The sequence below is a fragment of the Falco punctatus genome, assembly GCF_963210335.1.
Source record: "Falco punctatus genome assembly, chromosome: 3".
Taxonomy (NCBI): Eukaryota; Metazoa; Chordata; class Aves; order Falconiformes; family Falconidae; genus Falco; species Falco punctatus.
In genome coordinates, this window is record NC_137582.1 from 111066929 (window position 1) to 111091898 (window position 24970).

Here is a 24970-nt window from a genome sequence, read left to right on the forward strand (position 1 = left end):
GGGGCTCCCGCTCCCGGCTCAGGGCGGGGGGGGCGGCCCGGGGGGCCCCGCGGGGCCCAGCTCCCACCTGCAGGCAGCCGCCCTGGCCCGGGCGGGGGGCGAGGGGGCACACGTAGGGTCGGGGGCCAGCCCTGGCTCGCCCGACAGACCCGCCGAGGTCCCCGACAGACCTCCAACAGAGCCCCCCAGAGATCCCCCGACTGACTGCCCCCCCTGCTCTCCAACAGAACCCCTGACAGATCCTCCACAGATCCCCAACAGATCCTTGACAAACCCTCCCCCCCCAAATCTTCAACAGATCTCCAACAGACCCCCTCAACGGACTCCCCACAGATCTCCTTGCAGACCCCTCGACGGATCTCCAACAGACCCGCCACAGATCCCCGACAGACCCCCTGACAGATCCTTGACAGACCCCCAACAGACTCCCTACAGATCCCCACAGACCACCCACAGATCCTAGACAGATCCCCCAAAGATCCCCTGACAGACTCCCAACAGAGATCCCCCCCAAATCTCCAACAGACCCCCCCCAGATCCCCTGGCAGACCCCCCAGACCCCCCTTCGAGGGCAGCAGCCTGGGTAGGCACATGGCCCTGCCCCAGCCCACCCAGCCCAGCCTTTGCTCCCCTCTCCAGCCATCACCTACGGGCACAGCTCCTGCTCCCCTTCCCCTTCCCCTTCCCCTTCCCCTTCCCCTTCCCCTTCCCCTTCCCCTTCCCCTTCCCCTTCCCCTTCCCCCTCCCCACCCCACACTGCACCCCACGCCGCAGCCCACCGCCGCAGCCCTGCGCTCCTGGGGGACCGCGTTTCCAGCCTTATGCTCCAGCTGCCCACCACAGCACGGGACTGGTGGGCACCGGGGTCACAAGCGCAAGGGGTGACAACTGGAGGAGGGTGGGCAGGCGATGGGGCAGACCCCGCGCAGCTGCCGGGCTGTATTCACACACACAGACACAGGTGTCTATCTATCTATATGAATATATATGTACACGCATAGGATATACACTGACATGTATCCAGACCTTCTCTATGCCATAAACCCACCGCACTGGGCAATCCATGTGCTGCGGGAAAATCCAGTCCCAGGTGCCGCGCTGACCCACTGGCATGCCTGGAGGTACAAGATACCAACCGAGGGTCCTTAAGGTGTGCCCACACCTCGCACCCCACCCCACGTTACAGAGTCCACGGCGTGGGGACCTGCTCCCACCGCAGACCCTCACTTGCAGTGCCGGCCCTACGCGCAGCCTGTCTGGACAGCTGCTGCCGCCAACTCCTTGGCCTTCGGCTTTCCTGAGAAAGGCTTCTTGGCTGCAGTCTGCGGAACAGGGAGAGGTTGGACGTCACATCACGCTCACCTGCAGCGCTTGGCACGGCTCTTGGGCCAGCTGCGTGATGTCCTCCCTTCTCCCTCCCCCCAAGCGCCCAAACCCACTGCCACGGCTCGGGAACGCCCAGGGTCCGGCAGAACTCAAAACCCCTGGGTCGCTGACAGATGGAGTGGGGACTGCCCCACATGCCCCCACAGCGCAGGAGCTGGGGTGGCCCGCAGCACCCAGCTCCTCACCTGGTGGCCACTCAGCCACCGCTGCCGCAGCAGGGCACAGCCACCCCATGGCACCCGGGAAGCTGCGCCAGCCCCGCTGCCTGTGCCCAGCCTGTCCCAGACACGAGCTCGGCACGTTACACCGGGCTTGCGGCTCCTGCCGAGGCTCCACACTGGGCTCCTCCACCTTTCCGGCTGCAGCAAACGCCGCGGAGGGGCCCCATGCAGGCACTGTGCCCTGAGAACCACCAACGCTCTTGCACCTTTCCAGCCTGCCGAGGCTCCGGGGGTCTCTTGCCACAACCCCCTGCTCTTTGGTTACCGAACGCTGCCTGAGCGGGTCACCCCAGAGCGAGCAAAGTCACACTTCCCACCCTGCCTGGCCTGCAACCGAGCGAGCGGAGGGCATCGCTCCTGCCTTTGGGAGCACCGGCACAGCCAGGAGGCCCCTTGTCCTTGTCCCCTGCCAGGCTCGGGATAATGCCAGGAGTCACCTGCCTTCTGCTTGCAGGATTTGCCTCTTACTAAGAGGCGAATGTTGTGGCTGTGCCGCACATCCCTGTGCCGTGCATCCCTTGTGCCGCACATCCCCTGTGCTGCGCATCCCCCGTGCCGCGCACCCTCTGTGCCTTCCTACAACTGTCGGGGTGGAGGCAGCTCCCAGTGCCTCGCTGAGCTCAGAGCTGCCCAATGCCCGCTGTGAGCTGCCTTTGAACCCTTGGCCATGGGGATATTTGCCCCCGCGGGACTCCAGGTGCCCTCAGGGGGCTGCGCTTACCCACTCCCCTGCTCTCACCTTCAGCTGTCTGGACTCCTGCAGCAGCTTCTCTGCCCGGCTCAGCTGGAGCTGTGTCCTCTCCAGAGTCTCCTGCAGCAGAACCTTCTCTTCTGCCTCCCTGTAGGCTTCATCCTCCAGCCTGGACTTCTCCTCCTGGCACCGCTGCAGGGATGCTTTATTCAGCCTGTGCAAAACAGATGGGGGGCAGCTCTGTAACCCCCACTGAGCTGTGACCCCCAGGCGGGGCTCTGCCTGGAGGCGATGGCTGTGGAGCACAATCACACGGTGCCCACCTCCCACCTCAGACCCCCATGCCACGGGGTGACACTATGGGCTGTCAGAGCGGCTGACACCTTGCATGTGTCTTAGCCAGCGTTTTCCCTGCTCCTATGCCTTACACCATGGATGAGACGCTGCCTCTTCAAGGCTTCCCCCTCCTCACGCCCGCCCCCAGGCACCCCTCACTGATGGCGGTGGTCCTGATACCAGAGGAATTTTACTGCTCTGCTTAATTGTAAATGTTGCAACTAACATAGCCATGACATCGCCATGCAGCGCTGCGTTGTCTAGTTCAGCTGCTAGTAGGCAAGAACCGGTGCAAAACCAAGACATGAGCCCAGAGTGCTGAAACAGGGCCAGGAGAAGAGGAAAATGATGAAGAAAGGATGAAGATGTCCCAACCAACCACCAGAGGACCCCTGACTCATTAGACCACATGTAGATATGGTATGTGGTTCATGGAGCTGTAATGAATATGCCAATAGTTTCTCAGAAATGTCATTAACATGTATAGATTGGCGATGTAAAGACAAATGGTGAAATAAAGTCAGGATGCACATTAGGAGGAACTTAGACTCTGTGCATCCGGCACCAAAAATAAGGAATGCCTGCTTTCTAAAACTCCAAACCGAGTATTACAGAGTTTTGCCTCTGATTTTTTGGTCTCCGTTCCTTCTGTTGGTGGACCAGCCCGGACTGGGACGCTGGGCGGCTGCCGCCTTGGAGATCACTATCAGACCTCTAGCCTCCTTTGAATACGGCGGCACATTTACACAAGCCCAGAAATAACCTTCTACACCATGGCACCAGCGCACCCATGGGTCCCACCCTGCTCCTATAACCTGGTGCGGGAGCATCGCCTTCGGTCCGGACAGCCCTTCCCATCGGCTCCCACACCTGCCTCCTGCTGCCCCGGCCGGGCCACCCACTGTCGTGTCCCAGGGTCTGGCCACCGCAGGCTCGGGACTCTGTACCATCACCACTCCAATGCTGCTCAGCCGCGCAGCACCCCGCAGAGCACCATCGCAGCACCGAGGGGCCATGTCTCCATTTCTCCCACCGCTTTGGTTTTCAGCTGTGCCCACCACGCGCCCTGCCTCAGGGGCCGTGCTGCTCCGCTCCCCCATCCCACATGGCTTTGCATCCCAGGACCTGGGGCTAGCGGCCGCCTCGCCTTTCCATACCTGAGCTGTTCCATGTTGGCCTCGTAATCTTTCAGCCTTTCTTCTTTTCTTTGTAGGCAAGTCTTGAGGCTCCTGACCTTGTGATACAGCAGCTCCAGGTCCTGCTGTCTCTGCATGCCTGCTTTTTCCCTCTTATCCTGAGGAAGGTTCTTCAAAGGCTGCATTCCTGAGAGCCTCTTAATCTCCATCAGCTTTCCCAGAGCTCTAATTGCATCAAGGTACTGCGGGCACAAAAGGGAATGCATGATTTACTCTGCCTGCCAATTCCTCCACCACCTAACAGCACACTGCTCAGCCATCTGCTTTCTTTCTGCTCTATGGAGGAGATGACAATGGCAATGTCACCAGGAAGCTGCCACATGCCTTCTCCTTCCGTTTCCACGTGGGCTTCCCCTGGGCAAGCTCCTCAGAGCTTGCCTCGACAGCCGGCTGGCTGCAGCTCCCCGTGCCTTCGGCGTGCACGCACGAGGCGCTTGGGGGGATGATGCACTGCGCCGCAGCATGACCGGCCCCTGTCACACCTGGCGGCCAATTCCCAGTCACATGACTCTTTGGGGTGGGATTTTGTCCTTTCCCAAGATGATCCCTTTGCCCTGCTGGACATTTCCACACCCTTTTCTGAGGGAAGAGACCCACTCACGCAACCCAGCCGCTATGCTGGGTGGAGGTGGCCACCTCCTCTGGCAGCTGTCTGCCTTGTGCCTCCTCTAGCGGGTGCATCAGTCAGCAAAGGTCTCTGTCCTCACCAAAAGCCTGCCCAAAGGAATATCCCTGAAGACATTGGGCAGAGAGGGGAGAAGGACACATTGTTGTGCACCCTGGGGTGCTGAGATGTCCCCTCTGCAGATGCCCAGCACACCCCGGGCCCTGTGACACGCTGTTCCTGGGGACCCCGATGCTGACTGCTTCCTTCTGAAATGTGTTTCAAAACACCCTGTGTTGCATGAACGTGGGGTACCCTTTCCACGTGTCTCTCGCCGACATACCATCTTCTCACCGAAGTCCATCTCCTCAGCTGCCTCCAGGCTGGCAGGCCCCTGTGAGCCCCCATCAGGAAGCTGGCCAGGAACCTGTGCAGGGGAGGAAAGACCATGGCCTGGACCACCTGCCTTTGGGTTCCACTGCCTCCTCCTCCCTGCACAGCAAAAGCACCCCGGCACTGCTGTGGTCCAAAGCCTCCCAGCCACACAGCCTGTGGTATCCCTGAGCAGCGCTACACCAGTGCTGCTGGGCCAGACAGGAGCTGCCCCGGCTCTGCGAGTGCTGCCTTCCATTAGGCTGCACCTCCCACCCTGCCAGATTTTATACCTCCCTCTCCCCCCTGGGCTGCTGCTATAGCATCCCTGCGAGCCTGCCCCTCCCTACCCCAGGGAATACTTTCCCAACGCAGCTGCCAGCCCCACGACCCACAAAGTGCCTTCTTACCTTGCTCACTTTGGCTCCTGGTGCTTCTGCCGGCTTCTTCTTGAGACCCATCTTGCAAAATACTTGCTCTGGCAAATCTTTTTCCAGGACCACCACTGGCAATGAACTATTCTCCGTGGCAGCTGTGGGCAAACACAGAGTCACTGCATCGTTCTGCTCTCGGTATGACAACCACAGCTTCATACCTTCACGTTGCAGCCGCCCCAAGGCTGGCCACGCTGCCCTTGCACAGAGCACACGGAGAGACGTGCAGGCTGTGGAGCAAAGCCCACCCCAGACGCCCCTGCACACCTCGCTAGCTGTTTGGGCATCGCTCTTGCTACAGAACTAAGTGGGACACCACCCTGTTCGTCAGATGGCAGCACCGCAAACTGCTACTCTACTTGTTGCTTCTCACCAAAAAAAGTGCTGCTTTTCCTTGCTGCTCTGGGTGCACAGATGCACACAGTGGCAAGGGCCCGGCAGAGAAGCAGGCAGGGTGAGCAGACAGTGTGCAGCACTTGCAAGCTTCTGAGAGCACCGCAGCAAGGCTCCGTCCCTTTGGGGCACAGCTGCCCTGTCTTGCTTTGAGGTGAGCAGCACCCCAGCGCAGGTGCCTGCTTGCACCCCTCTCTGGCTGCTCGGCAGTTGCTGCTGCAAACCCCTTTGCCAGCTGCCTCTGCTGGCTCCTGCAAATGCCACCTCCTCCCCTGTACCAGCTTACTGGCACATGATGCCTGCAAAGGATGCTGAGCGCCTTTTTAAAGCCCACAGCCATGCTGCGGGTGCTTCAGAGGTGATTTCCCATCACCTGTGTGCGTTACACGCACACACACGTGCATGGGAGAGCTGACTTCGCAAAGGCAAAGCCTGAGCCGCTTGCAAGCAAAGAGCTCGAGCCCCCAGCACAGCCCGTCACTTTATGTGCTCTGCTGGCACCAATCCCAGCTTCTGCCGAAGCCAGCAGATGCACCTTCCCTTTACAGGGACAGCCACACTTACCTGATGACTGCATCTTCTCCAGCATCTTCACTCTTGCCCGCAGCTCGGACAAACCTTCTTGTTGGCGCTGGATTATTTCCTCATGCCTGAGGCCTCGGCATTTCGTGCCGAGCTTGACCAGCTGCAGCTGCAGCTCCTGCAAGAAGTAGCCCAGCCTGGGTCCGGTTCCACGCCAGCTCAGCTGACCCCTGGTTCTGAGGCAGCCTTACTGGCAGATGCTGCCCACTGGGCACTGGCCAAGAGCAAAGCCCACGGAGCATTTTGCCGTGGGCTCGTTGGGCAGAGGAGCAGCATCTGAGAGCCCTTTCTCACTCTGCTGCAGGACATAAGCCCCACAAAAGCCAGGAGAGGGACCATGCGTGGCTCCCAACAGCCACATCAACATTTTCCACAACTGTGGAGCGTTTCCCATCTTCAACGCACCAAGACTGTGCTACGCACCGTGGCCAGAGCTCAGACTATCTCATGCATTGTTCTCTTTTAATCTATACCCGTGCCCACAGATGCACGTGTTGCCCTGGTCCAGCCGCATCCAGCTGGCTGCGTTGTGCCCAACAGCCAGACACACAGACAGCTAGTGGGGGCTGCAAACAGCGCGCTCAGGTCCGGCTGCCAGTCCCTGCGGCACTGCTCGGGCCAGGCTGCCCCTCCGGCCTCCCACACTTGCCACCCCATCGCCACGTGTGGCACAGGACGGGCGAGACCCCCCGCTCGTCATCTGGCTGTGAGTCACTGCCTGGCCGCCCGCCTCCGTCCAGCCTGCCTCGCTGGCACGCTGTCTGCCACTGTGGCGGTACAGGCTGTACGAATCCTACAGTCCCTCCATCTGCTGCTGCAACCGCCTTTGCGTTCTTCCCGTTTCTAGCACCGGGAAATCAAGCAGGGATTTGGTGCAGGCGGACAAGGAGCGTCCTTTCCTGTCCCTTGCAACGCACTGCCCCTGCACCCTCAGCCCTCCGCCTGCTGCTGCATCCTCAGCAAGTTCGGGACAAGGAGGGAGTGCTTGCAGATCTTCCCACCCGCTGCTATCCCCTCTAATTAGCAATTATCGCAGCCACGAGCACGCACAATGCTTCACGGTTCCAAGGCGCTGTGCAAACATCAACTCGTTAGCTGGCAGCAGCGCTGGTGCGGGAGAAACACCGTGTGGGCACGTGGTACCCTCGGCACACCCAGAGCTTGGCAGACTCTGTGCCAACTTACCTGCTTGGAGGCTTTGGCTGCCTGTGCTGGTCTCCTGAAAGCATCCTCTGCCTTTTCCACCCTTTCTTCCAAGGAAGCCTCCAGTGCCTGGCAGTGGACTTTGGCTTGCCTGTGCCGAGAGACAAGACCGTTGTGGGCCACCGTGATGGGAGAAGGTTGCCCAAACAACTTGGGAAGAGCAGCATCCCACACACCCACTGCCCACCACCACTGCCTGGGTGGGAACGACCCCTTCGGTACAAGCAACTCCTCAGCAATCTGCCTGCTGGCACGAGTGCCACTAAACACCAGTTTTTGGTTCATGTGATGCTTCTGTAGAGATCACACTGCTGAGCTCCAGTGTGATGCTCTCACATGCCTCTTTCCACCCAGAAGCTTTTGCAACACCTGGGGTCCTGGCAGTGTATACCTTAACTCCTCAGCTGCCACTTGCAGGTCTTGATCCTTCTTCTCCATGAGTCTGGACATCTGGCATAGCTTCTCTTGGAGCAGGGACAATTCCCACTCTTGGTGTTTCAGGTGGGCCTGGCTGCGCTCCTGTTCCACCTTCAGCTCCTCGCACAGCTCCCCTGGGCACACAGCAGCTTCCTTGGTTTCTGACTGTCTCCTCACCCAGCCCCAGGGGATCTGCAGTTCTCCCTTTTCCCAGTGTGCCCTCGCCATGCCCAGGGCTTGTCCCCGTGGAGCCTGGCCCTGCCCTTGGCAGTGCCCCTGGGATCCCCAGCCGGGCCAGCAGACCCCACTTTGCTAAACGGCTGAGCAAGACGCACACCAGAGTCATTGCTGCCTCCGGCAACTTGCCTTCAGGTTGCAGAACAGGCTCACCAGCGCTTCCCTACTCGCTGCCTTTTCCCCTCCTTACCTTCCTCATTGGCTCCATCCCTGCGTTCACATCTCACCATACAGGCAGCGAGCACAAGCCGTGCCCACGCCATCACTGTCAGGCTCCGGCTCCTTCCCGCTCGCTCTCCAAAGCCACCCCAGAGCACGGGCATGCCCACCCAGGGACCCCACTCTGCTGACTCAGGAGCTCCTCCAAGGAGCTCACCAGTAGGATTTGGATAAAGAGGGACCCTGTTTCATCCACCCGCTCTGCACCCACGGACCCTCGCTCCCTGTCACGCTGCTATTGTTTAGCCGAGGGGCTGGGAAGAAGTCGCCTCCCTGAAGGGAACAAGGGAACAGACCGCTGGCTTTGCCCTGAGCAGAATGATACCATCGCTTTGGGATGGTGACGTCTGTTTCCCGTTACCACCTGCCCACATCACTGCTCGGACAAGGGGTGGATGGGAAGATGGAAATGCCGCAGCACGCTTCACTCACCTTTTACGTCCACTATCCTGGCTTGGGCCACCGCAAGGTCTCTTCTTAGTGTGCTGATGGCAGCATCCCGGGCCAGGACCGCATCCTGCGCTGCTGCCAGCTCCTTCCTGAGGTTCCCAAGAAAGAGGCTTGCAAATCCCACGGTTCATTCAAACAACTCAGTTCACAGACCCTGCGCGTGCCCCCCTAATCCGCACCCCACGATTAATCCATGCACTTAATGTTTTCAGCTGCCTTGCGGTCCCCTGGGCTCCTGCCTGGGGCACCCGCACTTGCCCGCTCGCTCCCACCCGGAGCCATCCGGAGTGGGCAGCAGATGGCTCACCCGCTGGTCAGCATCACTTGGACACTACCTGCACTTAAGACCCCCTCGGTCTAGCCAAAGGACTCTTCATCGGTGCAGACAGCCCCTTGGTCTCCCTCCCCCCCCCCCCCCCCCCCCCCCGAGGGATAACGGCTCTTCCCCAAGCCCCCAGACCCAGCCCCCCATCGGCAAGCGCCGCTCACCTCAGATTTTCATGTGCCTCAGTGGTGAGACAGGCCTCCAGCTGAGCTCCCAGTGTCGACTCGTGGGCAGTGCTCTGAAATCCTACAGACACAGAACAGAGGCCGGTTACTTCTCGGTGATGCAGAGATGTTGGCCTGCCGCTTTGAAGCCTGCAGGACACCTTTTTTTTTTTTGTTTTGGAAACCCGTGTCTCTCAGGGTGCTGCTCCAACAGCGCTTGGACACTTCCTTCCACCCTTCCCGGCTAGGGAGGGCTTCTGCCAGGGGGCAGCCCCCCGAAGCACCCCAGTCCCGTTGGTTGGGAGGGCAAGGAGCCCGTCTCCAGCAGGGAAGCCCCATCCACAGCTGTGGCACGCCACCAGTTCCCAAAGCCACAGACCGACGCACTGCGAGGCCCTGTGAAACGCTTTCTTCAGGGACCCACGGAGCTTGTCCTGCGTGCGGGCAAACCTTCGTCTTGCACAACGCTTCCCATAGCAGCAACAGCCCTGCTCCCTCTCCACACCAATCCCACCTTCACCGAGAAGGTTCACAGCACCCACTCATCCCACGCAGCCCTTAGTTACCTTCCAGTTTCTCCACGAGTGCTGCTTTTTCCTCCTCCAGCACCTTCTGCTGCTGCTTGGCCTCCAGCAACCTGTCCTCTAAAGCCACAATGGTCAGAGTATGCTGCTTGCTTTGCTCTTTATATTCTGCTGCTTCTTCCCGCAGTTTCTGCTGCTGTAACTCATTCTCCTTCCGAACACTCCGGAGCTGCTTATCCTGTGTGAGTACCTGCTGCCGCAAGGCCGCCTAGGGAACAAGGTGCACGCTCTCACTTTTCCTTTGGGATCGCGATCCGCATCCTCTCACCCGGCGGGCAGTCGGGAGGACAGAGGGAAGGGCAGGATTTCAGGGCTGTGGGGCCCAGGGAACCCCTCCCCACCGAACCCCTGCCCCATACTACGTCCTCCGCCTGCACGCGTGGGTGGTGGCAGCTACCTCTCGCTTGGTGCTTTCCTCCAGCTTGAGCTCAGCTGCTCTCAGTTTGCCGTTGGTGGCCTCCAGCTCCTCGGACCGCCTTGCTACCTCCTGCACGAGGACATTGGCAGCAATTAAGTTACCGAGCTTGGTGGAATCCACCGTTCTCTCTGTGGAGATGCACCTCTGCCTACTGGGGAGGTGGGGGTGCACCCCACAGCCCACCGATGGCCCCTGGCCAAGCGGACCAGCACACGACAGAGCGCTTTCACGGTTCTTTATCCTGAGCCTGAGCAGCTCTGCTTTACCATGCGAGCCACTGACCTCGGTCAGGCTTCCCAGGTGGGTCTCCAGGTCCTGGATCTTCTTCTGTTCTTCCTCCATGGCTTGTTCATACTGGGCCTTCTCCTTGGCAACAGTGCTCTCCAGCATCTGAGAATTGAGAGCCCACAGTTTCAGCACAAAGTTGTAGCATTCGGCAAAAGACCTCGACTCCGCTGAGGAAAGCAGCCAGGAGGGTTTCGGCTGGGACAGCTCATTTTCTGCTCAGTAGCTGGCGCAGTGCTGTGGTTTGGGTTTGGTGGAGAACAGTGTTGACAGCACATGGATGTTTTTAGTAGTTGCTGGGTAGTGCTAAAGTCCAGAACTCTTCAGTCCCTCAGACCCTGCCAGCGAGAGGGCTGGAGGGGCACCAGGACTTGGGAAGGGACACAGCCAGGCCAGCTGACCCAAACCACCCAGAGGGATATGCCACACTGCTGGACGTCACGCTGAGTGCATAAACTGGGGGGGTTGGCTGGGGTCCGCCGATCACTGCCTGGGGGCTGGCTGGGCATCGCTCAGCACGGGGTGACCAACTGCATTGCGCATCACTTGGGGTTTTCCCCCTTCCCTTTGGATATCATCCCTCTCCCCTTCTCCCCCCTTTTAATTACAATTGTTGTTGTTATTAAAATATGAAGTTGTTCTTCTCAACCCTCAGGTTTTACCTTTTCCCCAATTCTCCTCCCCATCCCGCTGAGGTGGGGACAGGAGCGAGCAGTGTGGTACTTGGCTGCCGGCTGGGGTTAACCCCGCCAGAGGGTCCCCGCTCTGGAGCAGGGGCACGTTACGGGAGAAAAGCTTGGCAGGACACAAGGCAGCTCCAGGGAGTACAGCAGAAAGACCAACAAGGAGCCGCTTAGCTGCTCCTCACCTGCCTCCTTAGGCAACCCAGCGCTGGGCAACAGCTGTTCCCCACACGACAGGCACAGCAGCACGTGAGAAGCTGCCTTGCAAGACCCCACGATATGCTGTCCCCATCATGACACGCAGCAAACCGCCTTGACTAACACCATGCCCTCACCAGCACCATCGGCTCCATGACCTGGCCTTCCCCGGGACTGAGGGTGCCCCCCCGGCTCCACGGGGGGGTAGATCACCTTTCCCAGCCAAAGCAGCCCTGAAAGGAGCTCAGTCCGGGGAAGGGAGGGAGCAAAGGGCTTGCAAGGAAGCCTGCTGCTGCCTACAGACCATGCAATGCCTTACAAAGCTCACAACTCTGGATGATGTTCCTCGCTTTGCGCTTTCTCCCAGGCACTGGTGCATCCTGCTGGCACCCATGGGTGCTCCCCAGCTCCACCCTGCGTACTCCGGGGAGTTCCCATCATCTGCATCGATAGCGAAGAGCGTCCACAGCCAGCCCCTTGGGGCTGCACCCAGGCAGTTCGGAGCTAGAGGCTTCTGCCTCTCACCAGACACCTCTTTTTCCCACACCACAGGCATTTTCCTAACAAGCAACCGCGCCTCCATACCTCCTTGCTCTCCTTGTCCTTTTCCAATATAATTTGCTGGATTTTTAGCTGTAGGTCTTGCTCATATTTTGCTTCCAGCTTCTTCATCTGCTCCTGCAGCTCAGTAGCCTGCGACTCCCGCTGCTGCTCTAATTGCACCTAATGGTGGATACCGAGGCGTTCAGGGGAGCATCTTCACAACAGCGGGGCAAGATGTAAACCTCCTGCATCCATTCGCTCCCAAACAACTCCCAACAGAGAGAACTACCCTCCACCCTGGCTGCACGAGGGACACAGGCAGTGACACGCTGATGGTGGGCTCTGTCTTCTCCATTGCCTTGCACTTACTGCAGACCCCGGGACCTCCGCTACTGTACCTTCCCAATTCGCGCCCCACACCAGCTTGCTTTGGGCTACCGTCGTGCTTACCGACAGAAAGATCCCAAACCACCTCGCTTTACATACAGATGAATTTCTGTACCTGTAGCATCTGATTCTTCTGTGCAGCCGCCTGGCTGTTCTCCAGCAACATCTCAAGAGTAGCCAGCAGCCCTGCAAAAGCCGAGGGAGGCTTGCTGCACGGGGTGCTCATGCAGCATGTCCACCACCTGCTTGCCCCCTTGCACGACTCCCTTGGGTTATTGCTGACCTTCATCTCAGGCCCTCACCCTCCTCACCCAATGCTGGGAGTCCACGTTCCTCCAGAGGCAGCAGGGAGGAGAAGGGACTGCCACCGACTTCCCACGCAGCCACCCCCTGCGCTCGCTGGGTGCCCAGCACACACACACCTGGCCGGGCTTGCCCTCCCGCTACCGGGGACAGAGGCATCCGTGGGCAAGTTCTGCCTTAAACCCGGAGACCCTCGCTAGCCTCTGGCTACAGGATTGAGGCTCCGAGGTTCCCTTGGAAAGGCTCTGAGGGGCCAGCCGAGTGTCACCCCTCTGCGCTTACTAGAGCCGTGGCACATTCCCACCCCTGGGACATTGGGGCTGTTGCTCAGATGTCGCTGGAAGGGAGCTCGGCTGTGCACACAACCCGGGTGCCTCTTCCCATGGGAGACTTGCCCTTCTCACACACCACCACCCATGAGGCCACAGCACCCCTGTCTCCTCTAAGCCTGATGCTTCCGCAAGAACTGAGGATGGCTTGCTGCTGCCCAGTGCTCCCAGTGCTCCCATTACCACCCTGCTAACCACGGCAGCCTCACAGACACCCCCCTGTACCCCTGTGGGTGGCATGGCTACACAGGGCAGCCGGTGCCACGGTGGCAGGGGATAAAAGCCCAGTGCTGCCCCAGTGCATTTCTTTGTTGCCCACCTCGCCTGACATCCCCCAGCGATGGCTCACGCTGGTCTTTCGCCTCTATGGCTGGCTGGCTAGGACATGCCACCCAGAGTTGCTGTGTTCCCAAGGACACCCAGCGGGACACAGACCTTTGCCAGAGGAGTGCAGGTCCATCTCCACGCCAGCCAGGAGCTGCTCCATACCCTCCAGCCAGGTCAGGGGCACACGTGCCAGTTCCACCACCATTGCCCCGACGGCTGAGATGATGGGATGCAGGCACATTGCCTCCAGCCTCTTCAGCTCCTCTCGCAGGTTGTGGCTGCTGCAGGAGCTCTTCAGGCAAGTCTGGGCAAAAACACAAGTGATGAAACAAGTTAGCTGCCACAGTCCGTGGGCTTCTGGGGGTTGGCAGCTAACACAGCATCTCTGCACATCTCCTGGGTACCACTGCAGGAACACTTGGGTACCACACTTTGCTTCAAGGGTCACCATCTTCAGTGGGACCAGCTCCCTGCTGGCCCGGGGGAGGCCCCTTTCTGTGACACCTCCTCTTTCTTTCCCACCAATGCTTTTAGGGGCTACACACACCTCTCACTGCTCAGGAGAGCTGCACGCTGGTTGGTGCTGAGGCACTGGCATATCTGCTCTCTGACCTAGCCTCAGGCCAAAATCCTGCCCTGTGCGCTCATCTCCCGACTGCCAGCTTGTCATCGGTATTTAAAGGACTGACCTGGAGCTCCTGCAGGGATTTCTGGAACAGCTCAAGATTGGCAGACACCTCCTTTTCCTCAGAGAGCCTGGAGTTTAATTCCTCCTGCAGGTACTTCTCTCTCTCGTGGCTTTGCTGGCTCTTGCTGGAGATCTGCCTGACCTTCTCTAGCACCTGGCAAAAGCAGGCCAAGGAAGAGGAGCCTGAGGCGCTGTGCTAATACCTGTCTGCAGCTGCAGGACGGCGGATCGTCTCCGTGGGCAGTGATGAAGGCTTGCCACAAACTGGGAGCCCCGCCAGACTCCTGGGCTCCTCCCTGTTGCAGCCCCCTGACCCCATCCAGGCTTTGGGGGACCAAAGGGTTGTGTCTCCTCCACATGAACAGCTGGGACAGCTGTGGCACAATTTACCATCTGGAGAGGCTCGGACGCTACCAGCACTACCGTGGAGGGAGCAGGCACCATGGCCAATTCGAGCCACGCTGGGCTTTGGAGGCACCGAGCATCTCTGTGCACTGGGATCCAAACTCACCTGCTGCTCTGTCACGTCATTCCCTGCTGCTGCCGGAGAGCAGGCTCGCATCACTTGGGTTTTGAAGGACTCCAGCTACAGCAGAGAGTGACACCAGAACACAAAAATCACCAGTAACCGACAGCAGCTCTGCCGCCTGCTCTACCCACCCCGCACACACCAGCACAAAGGGCGTCCCGGCGCCTGCCACCCCTGCCACCGAGGCCCTGTGCAGGCTCTTGCCCTCCCCTCTGGACACTGCTCAGCTCACGCACCGTTTTCACCGCGTGCCTCGGCCAGGGTTCCCCGACACCCCTCCTTTCATGCCCCTGGTGGCTCGCAGCCCCCAGGGAAGCCAGGTGCTGCGATTCACCCATCCCTTACATTGCCTATGAGCCGTGCGGTGTGACCACCTGGACCCCGGCGGGGGAGACTGTCGGGTCCCTGCCACCAGGGACGATGTGACCCCCGAGCATCCCCTGCTGCCTTTCCGCTGCTGCGGGAGGATTAGGATGACAGGGCTGGTATACATGGCAAAGGACAGCCCGCCTGAGCCAGGCGGTGGATCCATCCTGCGCTCTAGCAGGAATTGCCCCATGGCTGGTTTCTATTTCCTCCTGAAAGGCAGTCGGTGCAGGCTGGACTGCCACACAGTGACCGGGGGCTGGAGCCCCCCTGCTGCGGAGCCAGGCTGAGGGGGCTGGGGCTGCTCAGCCTGGGGGAGAGACGGCGCCGGGGGGACCTTGGGGCACCTCCCGGTACATAAAGGGGCTACGAGAAAGCAGGAGGGGGCTTTGTACGAGGGCACGTGGTGACAGGGCAAGGCCGGAACGGCTTTAAGCTGAAAGAGGGGAGACTGAGGTTGGATCTTGGGAAGAAACTGCTCCCGGTGAGGGCGGCGAGGCGCCGGCACAGGCTGCCCAGAGCAGCTGTGGGTGCCCCAGCCCTGGCAGTGCCCAAGGCCAGGCTGGACGGGGCTGGGAGCAGCCGGGGCTGGGGGGAGGGGTCCCTGCCCACGGCAGGGGCTGCAGCTGGGTGCTCTGTGCGGTCCCTTCCCACCCAAACCGCTCTGTGGTTCTATGAACTAGCACAATGTTCTCCAGCAAAAAGCCGTGCCTGCCCAGAGCAGCATTACCCAGGCACAGAGGAGCGTTCGCACAGGTCCGGAGCAGCCTAACTGGGATTACAGAGAGTACAGCGCCTTTCTGTATCCCATTAAACTCACCACATCTTCTACAACGCCTACACAAATCCTCTGGATAAGCCTATTATACCGCACCCAATGACAAGTTAAGCCCCATGCCAGGGTTCGGTGCTCATTTCTGCATTTCCCTCCCTGCACTCATACATGATGTCCTTCCCCACGGGGAGACCCCTACATGTGCTGCCTACAGCCCCGGCGGCAGGCTGCTCCCCCCCGCTTGCCCCCTACCTGCTCCTTGGCCTGCCCCATGGTGGCTCTCAGCAGGTGCTCCCTGCGCCCCATCTCCTGCAGCTGCAGGGCTCGCTTGGCACATGCTGCTTCCAGCTCTTCCTCCGCCTGCAACAACAAGAGCATCTGCATATCAAAGCAATACCCAAAAATCACACCACTCTTCCCATCACAAGCCTCCCAGCAGAGCTCTGCAATACCAGGAGGCACGCAGCAATCCTTTGGCTGCAGCGCGTGGGTTTGCAGCATCGCCCCCCACCTTGCTGTCACTTTTTGCCCAGGCTTGCTCCCCGGGACAGCATCCATCCTCAGCTTTCCACCACGCTGCCTGCACAGGCCAGCCCGCTACTGGCGGGACCTTCTTCCCTTGGGGTCCATGGCAGAGCTCAGCGCCTTCTGGCCCCCTGCCTGTATCTACAAGCCCGTGTTCCTGGGGCCTGCTGGCCCTCGTCACGCACCTCTGCCACCCCTGCCAGGCAGCCAAGGTACCTGCTGCGTGCTCGCCAGGGTGTGCCTGCCCTCCGCTGCATACCCCATAGCCAGACGGTTACCTTGATTTTCTCAGCCAGCTTGCTGCGGACGCTCTCCTGCTCAGCACAATGCTTCTGGATGTCCTGCTGCAGCCTGTCCATGTCACGTTCCAGCTCCCAGATGCGCTGCAAAAGTCCCGGGATGGTGGAGGGTCGCACCCAAGAAGCCAGGCATTGCCTCTCAGGATGACTTCACCCCATAAGTGATACATTTTCCCCAGCTGTCCCATTTCATCTACCCTGCCTTTGTCTTCTAACCTAGTTTTACTGTGGTTATATGGGCTTTCAAGTGGCATTTTACTCTCATTTCCGACAGTGTCCTCCTGCATTGTAATGCAGTGTTACAATTTCTATGGGCATCTATGCTCCTCCGGCTCCTTATGCACATTAGGTGCCGTCTATTACAGGAGCCGGATTCCAAACAAGTCCCTTAAAATGCCCAGTTAATGATTCTCTCGATGATGCATTCCTGTGTCGCTGCTCTCCCGTGCACTCCATCACCCCAAATGACTTGAGACTCACGTGTCGGCATGTAGTTATTTCTTGCTCTTCAACTTCATGCTTCATTTCCTCTTTAATTCTAGAGCACTAGAATGAACAGCAAGCAGGGAAAACAAATCATTAAGGCAGGCAGATTCTGTCACTTCTGCAGCAAATGTCAAGCTGTACTTCAGTGCTATGGCCCAGCTGAGTGCTCATATGCCCAAGGGGTGGCAGAGTGCCCATGATGGGGCCATCAAGGCACTGAGAGCACTGGAGTATCTGTGCCTGGAATTGACTGGATTAAAACATTGCTTTAATTGGCTGAGAGAAGGAAAAACATCTGCAGGGGGTACCTGACAGAGAGAAAGCCCTCTGGCCTGAGGAACAGTGTAACGGTGGAGAGGGCAAAGGATGCTGGAAAACAAATGCTACTTTCAAACATCCACCGTCAGCAGAACTCGACGTTAACCATCATTTCCAGGTTAATCACCCCTGTGCCAGGCTGTGTGTGGCAGCTCGACATTTCAGGATATTGGTGTTCCAGAGACTGACCCCGTTCTGCCCGCCCCAAGCACCTTTCCCACAAGCTGTGTGCACCAGCTCTGGGTCTTTCTGCACCCATGGAGCAGGGGAAACAGCAGAGGGATGCTCTGGGACATGCGCTCTGCCTCAACGTGAGCAGTGTGGGCCACCAAGGGCCAGTGGGTACTTGGGTAGCCTCTCTGCACTACAAGGATGCTTCCCCGGCATGCCTGGTCCCCCCTGCTCCCCTGCACGGTGGATCGAGCGCTCCCACGCAGCCCCTTTCACCCATTCAAGGGCTGGCCCTCAGCAAAGCGGGCCACATCATTTGTCTCCAGAGAGCAACTCGGGGAGGATGCTCAGCAGGGTACAGGCTGGCAAGTGCCATGACCGCTGCCTGCACCCGACCTCTGCATCTTTTCCATTCCTTCAAATCCACAGTCAGTCCCTGAAATCACTCCTGGAAGTGTACCTTCCTATCCAGCCAGCCCAGACACAACGCCCGCTCTGCGCTTACGATGCAGGCGATGCAGCAACGCCAGCTGAGGAGGGAGCTGCAAATACAGCGAAACAACCTGCCACACAAGCCGCTTTCTTTAAGGGAAAAACCAGGCTGGGCTGCCGGGAGCCACATAAAGACAGAGATTCCAGGGCTCCTCAGGAGGACCTCAGCATGAGGGCTTTGCTAGCAGACATCCAGGGTACATGAATGTGGAACAAGGAGGGGGATGGGCAAGGTGACACCGCTCTGTCGGGCGTTGCATGAGCCCTAGATGTGACCGCAGCCCCCTCACTGCTACATCCCTGTGCTACAGCTCCACAAATTCTTTTTGCATGCAGCTAGGACCTGTGGGTTCCAACTGCCCTGATAAAGAGCTGCCCAAACAGAGCTGCTACAATCCTCAGCAGGGAAAAGCATGACCCTTCTCAGCCTGCTTTCCCATGTTCACGCGTACGCAAGGCTAAATTACTGAGCTATTGACCTGGGCAGAAATAACTGCTATCTGATTGTCCTTTTCTCTGTTTTCCTTCTTCATTTTTCCAACCTCTTGCTCAAGCTGCTGGATCCTCTGCTCCTTCCCAGCAATCTCCCTTTGCAGGCTGTTCACTAGACCTGTGAAAACCAGCTGGGGTGAGAGGCTGCCCAAGCGCATCCCTGCCAAGCCCTCCGGCCGCCCAGCAGCCCTCCTCCCCCGACAGCCGGCGGCCTCGCAAAGCCAAGTCAGCTTTTGGCATGCCGTGCTGGATGCTGCTCTGTGACAGTGTCACTAACAAGCTCCTCGAGGCCTTGCAGGAGGATGAGCAGCTCCTACGGATCTGTTCTTGCTGCCTTACTTGGATCCACAGCTCTGATGTCTCCTCCCTGCCTGGCACCGATATCGCTCCCTTGACTCAGGCAACACGTACAAGCGGAACGCTTTTGCTGCTCTGAACGCAGTACAAAAGCCAGTATTTCGTGCCCATGGGGCATTCCCTGTGCCTGCCAAATGCCACGAGCATTGGAAATGGCTCGTGGTCTGAGGCGGCTTCTGCAGCAGCTTGGGCAGGCAGGTCTCTGCCACGGCACCCGTCACACAGCCCCGCTTTTGAGCGGCTCCGAGCCTGCGCTGCCGTCAACGTTTGAACTTTTTTCCCCCCTACAAAAGCTCTCGGTCCCATCGTTCACCACCTTCCCTCCCCTCACTGTCCTGTCCTGTCTGACACCGCCTGCAACTCCCGCAGAACTGCAGGACACAGACACAGAGGATGGACAATTTCCAGGAGCCACTACAAGTGGCTTGTTGCCTGGACTGTTTGGCCAGCGCTCGCTCGCTGTCAAGAGCCGGTCCCAAACTGCATCGTGCCCCTGCGCAGAGCTCCAGGGATACAGTACCTGTGGCCAGAGCCTGCTCCTTCTTCAACTTCTCACTCTCATTTAGCAGCCTTCCAATCTCCTGGTCTCTTTCATAGAGGGAATGGCTGAAAATCTGGCTGGAGCCTTTCTGCAGGTTGATGATCTGTAAAACACAGATGCCCCCCGTGTTACTTGCCGCATCACTTATTGCCTCTATTACAGCTCCCCTGGAAGAGGGAAGCCTAGCACTCCCAGGATATGGCCTGATGGGGCTACCCTTGAGCATCTCCAGCTCACTCAGCACCTTGCCTCGAATGGCATTGCCTCTAATTTGCTTTGGTTGTTCATGCTCAAATCCTGACATAAGAGGCATGGAGAAGTACCATCTCCAAGCTGGCGATCTGTGGCTGGGCCGGGGTGACACTGCTAACACTTTAACAGCCAGAAACGCCTGTAGATTCATCGCCTTCTCCAGACACATGTATTTATTACCAAATACACAGATCCAGAGCCGCTAACAACTCCCGTTGGCGTTTCTTCTGCAAAGATGTTTTTTACAGTCCCCCCTGGAAATGGGGATGGGGGAACAGCCTGTGCCATCCACTGCAGCTAACATTGCTGTGCAGGAGGCACGAGCACGCTCCCCACCGCTCAAGCAACTGGTTTCGCAAAGCAGTTACTGGAGGGCACAGAAGAGCACATGGACTGGTGGGCAAGGCTTTTGTCAGAGAAAGAAAAAGTGCCAGGAAGAAAAGAAAGGCACCGCACATCATCTCATCTTGGCAGCCTAACAGCAGCCACGCTGACAGCACCCCAAAATTATCTCGCCTCTTCTCCCCCCAGGAACCTGCTGCTCAAAAACTCCTTTTCATGACAGTCAGGACCAGCAGAGAGCATTTCACCGCCTCCTTCAGGCCCGGCAGGAGAGCAGGATGCGGCCAGGACAGGCTGGTGGAGATGCCCAGCTGCTGACCTGTGCACCACGCATCAGGCCGGCAGTGGGGACCGGCCCCTTTCCCACCTGGAGACACCCAGGAGGACCCTGTCACTGGCTTGCCAGGATGTTTCCAAGGCCTCAGAAGGTGTGGGTGACACACACACTGCTGCTGACATCCCCCTGGAGAAGGCCACTGTAAGCCCTCCTTCCTTTACCCAGCCACCTATTTCCAGCTGGGCTCCATGGGGCTGTGTGGCCTTTGGGATGGGTATCACACCCCTGCAGCTGCATCCCTGCAGGCTGCTCCCGCGGCCAGGGGGAAGCTCGGTGTCCGAGGTGACCTTGCATGCCTTTCCCCCACCCAAAGCTGGTGCAGCTTCTGTGTCCCTCCCCGCTGCAGCTTTACAGAGCCCACCACATACAGGGGACATGTATTCACTGGCTTCTTTAAGGTCAACTTGCAGAGGAAGCAAGCAAATGTGCAAAGCAACTGGAATAAAAAGCAAAAATCCCACTGCCCTCATTTCCCTTGGTTTCTGACACGCGAGCTGCTCCTCCCAAAACCTGGGTGTTTGCCCACCAGCTGTATCGGCACGGTACTGTCCCTGCTCAGTACTGACCCTGGCACTCAGTACCTGCTCCCTCAAGGCTTTGATCTCCTCTGTTTTGACTTCCAGCTTTTGGTCCAAGGCTTTGATCTCCTCTGTTTTGGCTCTCAGCTGTTGGTCCAAGGCTTTGACCTCATGTGTTCTGGCTCCCAGCTCTCGGTTGATGGCTCCCAGCTTCTGGGTCAGCTCTGCCTCGTTCCTCATTGCTGCCTGAGTCAGGGTCTTTGCCATCACTGTGATCTCATCCTGCAGATTGATAACCACCTCCTTTTCCTGCTTTGCTTCTGTTCCCAACCCTGAGAGGCCATCCATCTCCTTGTCCAGTTGCAGAAGCTTTTCACCCTGTGGGCAGATTATGGCAGTTGTCTGCCAGCCTGCTGCTACGGAGATGCCGGGACACCGGCTCTGGTGGTACCAGCTCATGGGCATGGACTACATGCCACCTGCTCGCCTTGGCTGCCCACATCCCACTGCACCACATCCTCCAGCCACCCAGCAGTCCCCTTCAGTGGCATCCCCTGCACCCTGCTGGAACACACGGTCAGACACACAACCATTTGGCAGGGTTTATTGCCTGCTCTGCCAAGGGCCAGGCCAGGGATGGCATCCCTCACACCTTCCCCACCATCACCTTCTGCGAGACGCAATCCGCATCACGAGGCACCAGGGAAGGGGCTCCCCGTGAGTGTCTCACATTCCTGTCTGGGCTGCTCCTAAAGTCTGGAAGAAAAGAAACACAACAGCCACAAACATCAGCAGAAGAACTGCTTGCAGGCAGCGGTAACGCTTCTTGCAGCATCCCCCTCGCTTGCCTCAAACCTACGGGAAGACAGAGGCTCTTCGCAGTCTGTGAGCTCAAGTCACCACCAGCAGACAAACCAACTCTGTGGCACCCAAAAGACCCTTACCAGTGCAAACAGTCCTCACAACAGAGAGGAATAATACACCTCCGGGAACCAAAGAAGCCTCGAAGGCTGCAGAGGTGCAGCACAGAAAGGCTCCTCTGTTTGGCGTTGCCAGCCCCACGGAAAGAAGCTATGCTTCCAGGGCTCGCCGCGTGCAAATGGCTAGGCTCACTGCCACTGGGGCTGTGGATCCTTTTGGCCCTATTTCCCAAAATTCAGATGAATACGTGCTACCTTGGAGTGTGTGCTTCCTTCCCGTTACCATCGTTGCAGTTTCCAGTTCTGCATCTTTCTGCGATGCTGCTGGGACTGCAGGGTGCTGCCTCTGCTCTGCAGCACCAGCCATGCTTTGGCTCTTCCTTGCTGACTTTGCATTGCTTACACCACCCCGAGCACCCAACCCCAAGCCAGGCAAACCATTGCACTGCGTGTCAGGCCACAGCGAGCTACCTTCACAGCAGAAGTCTCCTCCAGCTGCACTGTTCCCCAAACCCCTGCCTCTGCTCCACTGCTGTTGCATACTTTATTTTCCGACATGTATCAGCTATGGACCTAGTCTACAATTCCTGCACTCGAGACAAATCCAATGAGGCAGGCAGTACCTGCACTTTGAAGGAGGAACAAGCACCCCTTCAAACACAAGAGGAATAGGCGTGGGGGTCACCAGTGCAGATACAAGTCAGCCATCACCCTTCCTGAACACACAAGGAAAAAAGAAGAGGAAACGTGCCTCTCAGCTGTGAGAGCAATGGCATTCCCCTCTGCATGTCACAGCTCTTTTTGTTCCTGACCCAGAGGCCACCAAGGACCACACATGGTGTCCTGTTGGCTCCACTGGAGAAAGACTCATACCCAGTGTGCTGGTGACACTTGTCACACCCCGGCTCATATCAAACCCACCTCTGCTCAGACCCACGCTGCTCAGCGTTAAGAGGCTGCAGCCCACTGGGCTGGGCACCGGGGCATACCTGAACTCGACGTGAAGCTCCTGCTGGAAGAGTCCAGCAAGGTGGTGGTGGTGGTGGTCACGCTGAGAGCCCAGGATCTGCTGGGTTGCTCCTGCTGTGGCGGACGGGGCACATGGGCAGATCTCCTGGTAGACCAATTGCCCAGCAAGCTCAGAGGATGCTGCTGCTCCAGCAAGGGTAGGTGGGCAGGAGGTGGTGACAGGGAGGGTTTAGGCTGCAAAACAACCTGGAACGGCCTGCTCCACGTCGTGTGATGATTCATGGCGGGACAGGACACCTACGGTGGACAAAGACCACGTTACAGCAAGCCTTTTGGGAGGTGCTCAGCCCCAATGTGCACACACTACATTGTACAAAACCCCGGCCCAGATCTGAGTGGAAGCAGCATTTCAGTCCTTTCCTGTTTCCATCCCCAAGTATCACGCTCCCAGCAGGAAGCCCAAATGCTTTGCTGAAATGGAAAGAAACAACTGGGGTTTGCCCAGTCTTTGGAGCTCTTTCCCCTCTCTAGGTTTAGCTACCCTAATTCTGTGTGCCATTTGCAGCATCCAGAACCCCTCGTTTCACGCCTCTCCCAGCTCACATGCCAGTAGTCCAGTCCTATCCCATCATTTTGCCCATTCACCAGGCTGACCCAAAGCCTCCCAGTGCCCTCTTGGCTTGCCATCCCAGTTATCAGACCTTGCACTGGGCCTGTCACACTGGTAATTGTGACAGCAGCTGTTATTCCCCTTACGAGACGAGCTTTCCGGCACAGCAGAGATGAACCACTATTAAGGTCTCATATGCCGGCTTACGCGTAGCCCTCAATTACAAGGGCTGAACCAAACACCCGCCAGCATGCCCTTGGACCTGGCCTGCACGAGACCTCCAGCACCCGGTTGTCACCCCAGCATCTGTCTGTGATGGAGCCAAAGAGCCCAGCACACGCCTCCCGCTGCTCCAGCACCTCGTCTTCTCCCAGAGCATGTCTAAGCCCCATCACTCTGGCTGACAATGCTATCTGGGGCGCCTGCCCACGGCTGGATTCCACCATAGCATGGGTGCTGTCCCTTCCTGGGCGCTTGTCCCGCACTCCGAGGTGCTGCAGGGACGTGACTCCTTGCCAGGTGTTGCTCCCTGTTAGAACATGTGCCCCTAATGCCACCGAAAATGAGAGACCTACCTGTACGAGATGCTTTGCAGGGTGCAGCGCAGAGGGGGTTTACTCTGCAGTCGGCAGGGTCAGGCTTCAGAGCAATTCCACCAAAGGAGGGTGGCAGAGCCCAGGGCGATGATGAGGCACCCACAGGGCTTCTGCTAGACCACGGTGCAACCCGGCTGTCCGTGGACATCCAACACGTGCATGTTCAGAAAGCCCGGTGCTCGCGGCTCCAGCAGGTATTAGCTTCACCTAACCAGAACCAGCACCCCGGCTGCTCCGGCGTCACCGTGCAGCTTGGCGGCTTCCGATTTCACTTAGCCAAGGCTTTCTGGAGAACTCTGCCCTCAGCAGGTCACCCTGAGCCACCGCGATCCTTGCCGAGACCTCCCAGACCAGCACGTGGGTGCGCAGCCTGGCAGACTCGCGTTCTGTTTGGGGGATGCTGCTAGGTGTTGCTAGGCGACCGGACTCCGTGACCGCCGCTGCCAGGATACACATACACACACAGGGGCTGGAGCTCAGTATCTGCTTTTTTAGCTTCCTCAAGAGCCAGAATAACCAAACTACCACTGGAACTTTGCAATCCTTATCTGGTTTGTAACCCAAAGGCTCAATGACCTCTGCAGATATCCCAAAAGGGTTCTTCTCCCGGAGACAGGAGACTGCCACTGTGTTCGGCTGCATTCTCCACCAGTTGACAGTTGCTCTGGATTTCTGCCGCGCTGCAAAGCCAACTGCCACATGCCACCCGTGCCACACAGCACATTTTGGTGGCTCCAGCCACCCGTGCCACACAGCTCATTTTGGTGGCTCCCACCCGTGCTGAGCAAAGCACCCTCCGGGCTGGAGCTCTTGGTTTGCTCTAGGTTTGATCCAAGCCTTAGTTTCTCTGTCCCTAAGTAGCGCTGGAGCAATTAATCAATAAATAACACACGAACAGCGGAAAGGGACGTCTGCCAGACCATGTCCAAGGGATTTTTTGTTTTTTGGTTGTTTTTTTTTTTCTTTGCCCAGGTCCAAGTTGCTGCTGGGAAACCTGCCCCCTGCTTTTCCTTTCCCTACTGAACTGGCCGAGTTTCTTCAGCAGAGGGAGCTCCGGCTTTTCATTCCCCCAGCCCGGCCTTTCCCCGGGATCGCCCAGT

At 58.4% G+C, this 24970-nt stretch overlaps 1 protein-coding gene across 1 annotated transcript; it reads right to left on the reverse strand.

The window, feature by feature from the left end:
• Window positions 1-780: 780 nt before the first annotated feature.
• On the reverse strand, window positions 781-24716 carry FHAD1 (forkhead associated phosphopeptide binding domain 1). Its single transcript, XM_080380818.1, has 25 exons — window positions 21443-24716; window positions 20839-21153; window positions 19306-19429; window positions 18416-18546; window positions 16950-17015; window positions 16449-16553; window positions 15898-16005; window positions 14487-14561; window positions 13977-14129; window positions 13396-13591; window positions 12444-12514; window positions 11984-12121; window positions 10515-10622; window positions 10212-10301; window positions 9797-10022; window positions 9231-9312; window positions 8724-8830; window positions 7810-7969; window positions 7401-7509; window positions 6198-6333; window positions 5217-5338; window positions 4778-4861; window positions 3792-4012; window positions 2347-2512; window positions 781-1322 (listed from the first exon to the last, which is right to left on the reverse strand). The coding sequence occupies exons 1-25, from the start codon at window positions 21608-21610 to the stop codon at window positions 1242-1244; spliced, it is 3342 nt and encodes a 1113-aa protein (XP_080236944.1). The 5' UTR covers window positions 21611-24716; the 3' UTR covers window positions 781-1241.
• Between the last annotated feature and the right edge of the window lie 254 nt (window positions 24717-24970).